The sequence below is a fragment of the Sinocyclocheilus grahami genome, unplaced genomic scaffold, assembly GCF_001515645.1.
Source record: "Sinocyclocheilus grahami isolate Dianchi unplaced genomic scaffold, SAMN03320097.WGS_v1.1 scaffold418.1, whole genome shotgun sequence".
Lineage (NCBI taxonomy): Eukaryota > Metazoa > Chordata > Actinopteri > Cypriniformes > Cyprinidae > Sinocyclocheilus > Sinocyclocheilus grahami.
Window position 1 is genome coordinate 1,132,598 of NW_015505597.1, and position 9,816 is coordinate 1,142,413.

At 36.3% G+C, this 9,816-nt stretch overlaps 1 protein-coding gene and 1 long non-coding RNA gene across 2 annotated transcripts in view; one reads left to right on the forward strand and one right to left on the reverse strand.

The window, feature by feature from the left end:
* Nucleotides 1-1,781: 1,781 nt before the first annotated feature.
* The window catches only part of tcaim (T cell activation inhibitor, mitochondrial), a 21,873-nt gene continuing 13,838 nt past the window's right edge, over nucleotides 1,782-9,816 (forward strand). The window contains exons 1-4 of the mRNA XM_016232759.1: nucleotides 1,782-1,872; nucleotides 3,414-3,459; nucleotides 3,590-3,722; nucleotides 3,927-4,077. Of these exons, the coding sequence (XP_016088245.1) occupies nucleotides 3,428-3,459; nucleotides 3,590-3,722; nucleotides 3,927-4,077 (316 nt within the window). The 5' untranslated portion in view covers nucleotides 1,782-1,872; nucleotides 3,414-3,427. The remainder of the gene's footprint in view (nucleotides 1,873-3,413; nucleotides 3,460-3,589; nucleotides 3,723-3,926; nucleotides 4,078-9,816) is intronic.
* Nucleotides 9,063-9,816, reverse strand: part of LOC107551221 (uncharacterized) — a 4,399-nt gene continuing 3,645 nt past the window's right edge. Inside the window, exon 3 of the long non-coding RNA XR_001604742.1 lies at nucleotides 9,063-9,073. This is a non-coding gene — a long non-coding RNA (uncharacterized lncRNA). The remainder of the gene's footprint in view (nucleotides 9,074-9,816) is intronic.

Consider the following 9,816-nt stretch of genomic DNA (forward strand, 5'->3'; position numbering starts at 1 on the left):
GTATAGGCTATATGTATGTAGGTATCTTCTGTAATAAGAAGGACTAAACGGGCACATGAACATAAGCTATAGGCTATGAAACAAAAACAACAAACAATAATAAATAACTATGATTATGTCATTATTGTTGCATTAACATTATTAAGACCTTCCTTTATGTTTTAGCCTCAAATCTGAAGTCAGTGGCACATCAAAAAAGTTAAAAATCCACTAGGCTATACTACATATATATTTTTTAAGCTAATTAAATCAATAAAGCGTCACAAATTCTTGCAGCCTTCTTTTATTCCCTTTTGAATAGCTCAAACATATCTTGGAGCTCAAACATATCTTTTTTTCAACTGCTTGCACCCAAAATCTTTACTTGTCACACAATTGGTGAAACCTGACACTCAAACACCAGAAACACACACCAAATCTGCAAAACCATACACTAATTCTCGGCCTTTGACTTTTCATAAAACACTTTTTGCAAAGCACAGCACACAGTTCTCTATGTAACACACACACACACACACACACACACACACACACACACACACACACACGTTTACTTAGCTATCTAAATGGGGACATTCCATAGGCGTAATGATTTTTATACTGCACAAACTGTATATTCTATCACCCTACAACAACCCTACACCTAAACCTACCCCTTACAGGAAACTTTCTGCATTTTTACAATTAAAAAAAAACTTTGTTTACTTTAGTTTTATACCAGTTTTACAAATGAGGTCATCCCCAAAGGGAGGTTTTTGGAGAGTTTGTCAGGTTTAGCTCAGTTTTGGGTACAAATTTGTCCCCAAAATATCGGTACACACACACACACACACACATGTTTACTTAGCTATCTAAATGGGGACATTCCATAGGCGTAATGGTTTTTATACTGTACAAACTGTATATTCTATCACCCTATAACAACCCTACACCTAAACCTACCCCTCACAGGAAACTTTCTGCATTTTTACAATAAAAAAAACTTTGTTTGCTTTAGTTTTATACCAGTTTTACAAATGAGGACATCCCCAAAGGGAGGTTTTTGGAGATTTTGTCAGGTTTAGCTCAGTTTTGGGTACAAATTTGTCCCCAAAATATCGGTACACACACACACACACACACACACACACATGTTGTGTTTCCATGTTTTATGGGGACATTCCATAGGCGTAATGGTTTTTATACTGTACAAACTGTATGTGCTATTGCCCTACACCAACCCTACCCCTAAACCTACCCCTTACAGGAAACGTTGTGCAGTTTTACTTTCTTAAAAGAACTCATTCTGTATGATTTATAAGCTTGTTTCCTCATAGGTACCTCAAAAATGCCACAAGGTCAAAATTTACTAGTATTACTATCCTTGTGGGGACATTTGGTCCCCATAACGTGATAAATACCACGTACACACACACACACACACACATCGAACAGGAATTAATATTAAGGTAAAGGTGTTTGCAAATGTTTGCTTTTGAGACGTGTTTGTGATATTTTGAATGCAGTGCTTCACTTTGCAAGAGATGTGAGGCGTTTTGCATTTTGCGTGTGCAGTTCTTGGATTTGTGTGTAAACTTTTTTGGGGGGGGGAAGATGCAAACTTTTTGAAAACGTGTGTAAGCATCTGAAAAACACTGTAATGATAATCCTAAAATAACCTATAGATGGCGCCAGTACTGGCAGATCGCGCTCTACAAACAGAGCAAAGATGGGCAGGGGATTAGTTCTGTCTGATTCATGTGCCGCCAGCTGCGCTTGTTTTCCAGAGATAGGCAGTTGATTACTCCTGCCTGGATGATTAGGCCTGAATGGAGTACATGAGTTTAGGTTGAGTTTTAACCACAGCGAACATGTAAGACTGCAAAATCACAGGTAAATCATTTTAGTGTTTTGGACATTAGTATCTCATGCTGACATAAATTGTGTGTGTGGCTGATTAAGCCTGGGACTGTTGCTTTTATTTTAAGAGCGCCTAGAGTTTGTGTTTGTTTATCAGTATTTGTGTTTTGAGTGTATTGAATGCTGATTCAATGTAATGGATAGGATTTTGTTTTGGATGGAAATATTTCTCGTCGTGTTGTTTTTTCTGGCTTAACGTTAGTTTGTGTCAAAACAAGAGGAGTATGATTAAGTTACACTCTCAACAGTATAGGTCAAGAACACCTGACCTGAGTTAACAGTCTCTGCTCAAGTCCAGTCAAGATTTGATTCTACTCAACCATATATCCTGATCTTATATTTGCATGAATCTAATTATCTGCACACCGACAGTGCTGGTTATATGGGGGGTGTACCAGGCCATTAAGAATTAAAAGTTAGATCAAATAAAATCAAATAAAAGTCAGTCCATGCATACATGAAGGAGGTGCAATTGATCTCACAGATTATGGACTTTTGGGATATTTATGAATATAAACATTTGTGTTTTTGAAATTATGTGTATTCCTCAAGACTATGGTCGTAAAAGGGTGGCTAACATTACTTTTAAGAATTTAGAATACAGCCGTTTATATTTGTTTAGAATAATTTTCATTGTGTAGTCACCATAATTCCATAATTTATATATTACTAATATATATTAGTGAAACAAGTTTGAGGTCAGTAAGATACATTTTTTAAAGAAATCGATACTTTTTATTAAATTGATCAACGTTCACAATAAAGATTTTTACGTTGTTACAACAAATAGTTTTTTGCAAATACATTCTTTTAAACTTTCTGTTAATGAAAGAATCTTTAAAAAATGGATCACCGTTTCCACAGAAAATATTACACGGCACAACTGGATTCAGTTTATAATAAGAAATGCTTCTTGAGCACCAAATCAGCATATCAGAATGATTTCTGAAGGCTTACTGTATGTGACATGAAAACTGGAGTAGCGGCTGATTTTTAAACTATTATCAAAATAGAAATTTTTTATTTTACGTTATGTAGTACTGTCAAACGATTAATCGCATCCAAAATAAAAGTTTTTGTTTACATAATATATGTACGTTTACGGTGTTTATTATGTATATATTTAAGAAAAACATGTTGTTTATGTATTAAATATATTTATATATAATATAAATATATACATGTGTATACATGTAAATATTTTCAAAATATATACTGTATGTGTGTGTGTTTATATAAACATAATAAATAAACACATATATTATGTAAACAAAAACTTATTTTGGATGTGATTAATCGTTTGACAGCACGAATTATAATCATTTTTTCAATAATATAACTTTTTTGTAACTGTGTTTTAAATTACATTTTAAAGACGTTTATTTAAAGATATATAGTTATGCATACACCATGGAGGATATGCAGTATAACGTTTGTCCTCTGATTTGGACAGTTGGAGAGACTGAAGTCTGTCATGCTTTTTCTTTCTCATGTTCCTTGATTTCTCTTACCAGAAGGAACTAACGGGATGTATGTGACCACCTTCCAGCGCTATGTTAGGTAAGTTTTACCCAAGTGAAAAAAAATGGAAACACTATCACATTTTAGTCCTTACAGACAGCTAAGAACATTTTGTTGAATTATGTTGTATACTTCAAGCATCTAACCAATATCGTCCTCATTCTGACAGGCTTGGTGGTAGATGTGCTTCTGCTCGTATCGCTCAGAGGAGGAATCTCTCAGGAGCGGATGCCATTAATGCCCTGCGGCCATTTTACTTTGCAGTACACCCTGATTTCTTTGGCCAGCATCCAAGAGAAAGAGTGATGATAATTCAATTATTATAATATTTATAAACCTTAAATGGAAATTGTATTATATACCTAAACTACATACTGACAATGTATGATAATAATATATGATGTATGTTAATATATTCTATTTATATTCTATTAATATTATATTTTCCACAGCTCTCTGCAGAGCAGGTGTGAGTGTTTTATATTGTTTGGTTTTCTCTGTTGTAGGAAGTGAATGAAAACTCCCTCAAAAGGCTAAATGGTTATCTGGAAAATCTTCAGAAGCCTGGGGCGAGGTACCCCAAACCTGCAAACCTCACGTTTTATGTCAGGGACACGAAAGAAAGAGCAGACTCCAGTGATAGTCTGCTAGCCTCAGGTAACACCACTGATTCACACTTTTAAATCATAATAACATAAAATAAAAATAAATAAATAAACATACACGTAAACAATCCAACCATCTGACTCATGCAATATATTCCAAATCACCTAAAGTCATACAATATCTCTTATAATAGTTGTAGTTTTTTTTTGTTTAAAAAAAAAAAAAAATCTTATTTCTGCTTTTTTTACTTTTTTTTTTTTGACAGTATTAATCAAAGTTATCATTCAAAAGTTTGGGGTCAGTACAATTTTTTACAAATATTTTTTAACAAATTCATGCTTTTATTCTGCAAGCATTAAATTGGTTAAAAGTGAGAAAATGTTTGATGAAAGATTTCTATTTTAAATAAATTATTACGTCATAATGTATTCACAAGTTTTTCTTCTTGTCAATTCTCACGTTTAAATATATATATATATATTTATTTATGAAGAGTTTGGTTCCAAAACGCTATAAATCCATTTTGATTGATTTGAGTAAAACCTTTTTTTCTTTACCAAGAAAGTGGCAAGATGAAAACCACTATTTTCTGTTTCAAACTTTCACATTGCATCTTTAGGTTATAATAACATAAAAAATTCAAATACAGATTTTGATTTTCAAAGATTTATTATTAAAAAAAAGAAAAATATGTCCCCAAAATGCAATAAATCCATGACACTCTTTTTTTCTTCAAAATGCAATAAATCCATTGAATCAATATAAAAGTTATTTTTCATATTGAAACTGTTGAAAATACACAACATAGTAAGTTGATCCACATATGACAGCCTCTGAACTTGGTCAATATTAATCTTATATACAGGCACTGGACTAAAAATACATTCAATCAGTCATCGCTCCCAAAATGAATTCAACGGGTCATCTTGTTAATGCTATAAATTAATTACAACAAAAGAAAATTTCATCATGAACATACAAACGACAGAAATTCCAAAATTACTTTTCCCTTACATTCAACTTTCAAAAGTGCATTCATCTTTGACATGTTACATTCATTTAGTTGACTAGTGCTATAAGCTGTATTAACAAAAACATAAATGGCATTAATAAAAACACTTACACTGACAAGTAACGCAATATCGCGTTCATAATCGAATGTGACTCATCTGCGATTATGAATGTGATATAGCAGTGATCTACGGCTGTGTGTATTAAAGGGGTCATATGATGCGATTTCAGTTTTTTCCTTTCTCTTTGGAGTGTTATAAGCTCTTAGTGCATAAAGATAACGCAATATCGCGTTCATAATCGAATGTGACTCATCTGCGATTATGAATGTGATATAGCAGTGATCTACGGCTGTGTGTATTAAAGGGGTCATATGATGCGATTTCAGTTTTTTCCTTTCTCTTTGGAGTGTTATAAGCTCTTAGTGCATAAAGAAGATCTGTAAAGTTGCAAAGACTAAAGTCTCAAATCCAAAGAGATATTCTTTATAAAAGTTAAGAGTCAACCACGCCTACCTAAAACGGCTCGTTCTAACACGCCCCCACATGTCTATGTCACGATGTGGGAAGATTTGCATAACGGTGCCCAAATGTTCACGCAAAAAAAAGAACGCGTAACTTTTATTCTCGCTGTAGTATTGTTGTTGCCGCCACCGCCATGTCGTGAAGGCGCTGTGTGTTTCGTTGTGAAAGCGAAACTACTTTGTTTGGCCTTCCAAAAGAGGACGATATCCGCTTCGTCATGCCTAGAGCTGATCCGTGCTGGTCGCTGAGGAAATACATCAACTTCGCGCTGTGGTTCGCCGAATCGGCTTTCACCGTGGATGAAGTGGAGTCCAGCTCGGGGTCGTCACATGTGGTTGCCGCAAGCCTGCCTGCCGCGCCGTTCTCAAGGCCACCGGCCGCCGCTCACTCAAGCTGGCCTCCGCTCTCTCTAGCCCGCCGTGTGTGAGGCTGTGTTTCGTTGTGAAAGTGAAACTACTTTGTTTGGCCTTCCAAAAGAGGACACGACTAGAAATCAATGGTTAAGTTGTATTTACAACTGTTCCAGAACAGTTCAACCCAAATATTCAGATGTGTCCAGCGCATTTTATGGAGGACTGTTTCCTGATCCTGGTAGAGTAGACTACGATGGCTGTTCTGACTCACAGACTGGAAGTAAGTTTTTTTATAATTAAAGAATTTGCCACTGACGATTCAAACACGAGCTTTGTACAGTGTAGAGTAGCGTTTGTAGTTTGTCATTTCTCAGATCACAAATGCAGACAGGGTTTTATGTTTATGTGGCGCAATGCAACGCGTAAAAAGACAGTATAAGTCATTATAATCCATAATTATGTCCCCACTGGATGCAACAAATGCCTCGTTTATTATGTGTTTTTTTTATGTGTTTGTCTCGTCGCTCTGTCCGGGACAAGGCGTCACAATATGGCAAGGGGCGTAACATTTCCGTCACACGCTTGAGGTATTCGGCCAATCACAACGCACTGGATAGCTGGCCAATCAGAGCCAAAAGAGCTTTGTAAAAATCGACGCGAAAGGTGGGGCATAGAGGAGAAACAATAATGTACAGTATGTGGAAAATAATGTGTTTTTGAACCTTAAACCGCATAATCACATTTCATTACACCAAATACACAAAATAATGTTCTTTTTAGCAACATCATATGACCCCTTTAAATGCCTCTCCATCTGAAAGCATGTGATGGAGATTTACTATTAATCACAGAACCGGCTTTGCTGACCAAATGCGCATGACAATCACATGCGATTTATCGTGTAGCCCTAAGTTTGTTTGTTGATCACAAAATACAAAACTAGGATGCCGGGTGTATTCAAAGCGCCACCATTACTGTCTAGAGTGCGTGGAATGGTGCGCTGTGATTGGTTGAGTGGATATATCGCATTCTGCAGAGAAGGGAGACTGGCATTTATCGCGGTTTGGAAAGAAAGGGAGAAAACATGACAGAATAACTCGGCGGATATCGCATTTTGCGTAAAATTAAAAATGGACTTTTCAATACTGACCAGATACAATACTGATTTTGGTGGAAACTCAAATTTTTTTAAAAACGGCGTTTATCGTGTTTTGGAACCAAACTTCACATATATACAGTGGGGCAAAAAAGTATTTAGTCAGCCACCAATTGTACAAGTTCTCCCACTTAAAAAGATGAGAGAGGCCTGTAATTTTCATCATAGGTATACCTCAACTATGAGAGACACAGTCAACATGTGAATCAAAGTTGTCCAAAAACAAGAACGCATTTTGGTTTTAGGACAATTTGTTGACTTGTGTGTGTGTGTGCTCATATATTTACATATATTGTAGTATATGCAAAATATGCATCTTGCAGAATATGCAAAATGTCAATAATTTTAACAAAATAAGAGGGATTATGAAAATTGCATGTTATTGTTTATTTAATATTGTTCTTAATAAGCTATTTCACATAACAGATAGACAAAATAATGACCCCGGTTCAAAAGTTTACACACCCTTGAACCTTAATCTGTGTTGTTTCCTGGATGATCCACGACTGTCTTTCTGTGTTGTGATAGTTGTTCATGAGTCCCTTGTTGGTCCGGAGCAGTTCAACTGCCTGCTGTTCTTCAGAAAAATGTTTTCCAGCATCTTCTGCATATTTGAACCCTTTCCAACAGTGACTGTATGACTTTGAGATCCATCTTTTCACATGGAGGATAATTGAGGGACTCATACACAGCTATTACAAAAGTTGGATGCTCAAGAAGGCAACACAATGCATTAAGAGCAACAATGCAACAGGATGATGTGTAAATTAAGACAGAATAAGTACAATTTGCCCTGATTATCCAATTCAAAAAGTTTACACCCTCCATCTCTTAATGCATTGTGTTGCCTTCTTGAGCATCAGTAAATGTTATTAGTTTAGTTTAGTTTTATTTAAAGTTTGACATGACAGGATATTGCGACACAAAACCCTGAAATGTGTCAAACATACACATACTCCAAGACAATCATTACTTAGTATAAAACAAATAAAAGATAACTGATATACAAGCATAATAAATAAAAATACAAAATGTGCTTTTATATATATATATATATATATATATATATGAATAACACAGATTCACAGAAAAGGCATCCTAATCAAGGACCTGTAAGTTATCCATACAACAAATTTAGAGCACATGGAATAAAGGAGAGTTCATGACGTTTGGTTTTACTCCTGGGTACAACAAATGTATTGTGCCGCCAAAGAGAATAAGTAGGTGTTGGAGCCATAGGCAGGAAACAATGCAATGGTGATGAACTGTCCTTGAGTATTTTAGTAAGCGTACGTATGGTGGCTTCCTCACGCCTCTCACTCAGTGTTGGGAGAGTTGAAGTCAGAATGCCTATTAACCGACAGCATTGCTTTTGGATCCTCTCTAACTCCTCAGAGAGACCTTTAGGTAGACCACCCCATACTGGACTAGCATATTCGAGAACTGGCCGTATAAAAGTCAAATATACTTGTACCAAAACATCACAAGGAAGGCCCTGCTTTTTCTGCAGCACAAATATAGTATATTCTGGGGCGCACCTTCGAAATAATGTACTTAATGTGGGCATCCCATGACAAGTCAGAGGATATTTGAACTCCAAGCAATTTAAAGGTGGAAACTCTACTAATTGCATATTTCACAGGTATTACTGAAGGAGGCAAATATGAATCAAGGCTATTTATGCATATGACAAAAAGCAGAGGGGATAGAAGTCCCCCTTGAGGAACACCGGCTGAAACTGGAAAGGAGTTAGACACACAGGAGCCCCACTTCACCCTCTGCTCTCTGTTACTCAGATAGCTCCTTACAATAAGCCAAAGGGGTCATCTAACATGCAAGTCAGCTAAGGAATGTAGCAGTCGACAATGTTCAATTGTGTCAAAAGCTCGAGTGAAGTCAACAAAAACAGCATGTATATCCATGTTTTTACCTTATATAATAGTTATGTATGATTCCCCAATTGTCCTCCATTTGAAAAGATGGATTTCAAAATCATACAGTCACTGTTGGAAATGGTTCAAATATGCAGAAAATGTTGAAAAACCAAAGAATGTACAGGAGCTAGAGGATTTTTCTGAAGAACAGCAGGCAGTTGAATACTGCTCAGGATAATCATTTTTGATAAAATTATTAATGTTTTACGTATTCTGCAAGGGGCATGTAAATTTCAGCACAACTCTGTTGTGTGTGTATGTATATGTATATGTGTGTGTGTATATATATACAGTGGGTACGGAAAGTATTCAGACCCCCTTAAATTTTTCACTCTTTATCATATTGCAGCCATTTGCTAAAATCATTCAAGTTAATTTTTTTTCCTCATTAATGTACACACAGCACCCCATATTGACAGAAAAACACAGATGGAATTTCTTGTGCATCATCTTTAGGAGAGGCTTCCTTCTGGAGCGACAGCCATGCAGACCAATTTGATGCAGTGTGCGGCCTTTGGTCTGAGCACTGACAGGCTGACCCCCCACCCCTTCAACCTCAGCGGCAATGCTGGCAGCACTCATACGTCTATTTCCTAAACATAACCTCTGGATATGACGCTGAGCACGTCCGCTCAACTTCTTTGGTCGACCATGGCAAGGCCTGTTCTGAGTGGAACCTGTCCTGTTAAACCGTTGTATGGTCTTGGCCACCGTGCTGCAGCTCAGTTTCAGGGTCTTGGCAATCTTCTTATAGCCTACGCCATCTTTATGTAGAGCAACAATTCTTTTTTTTCAGATCCTCAGAGAGTTCT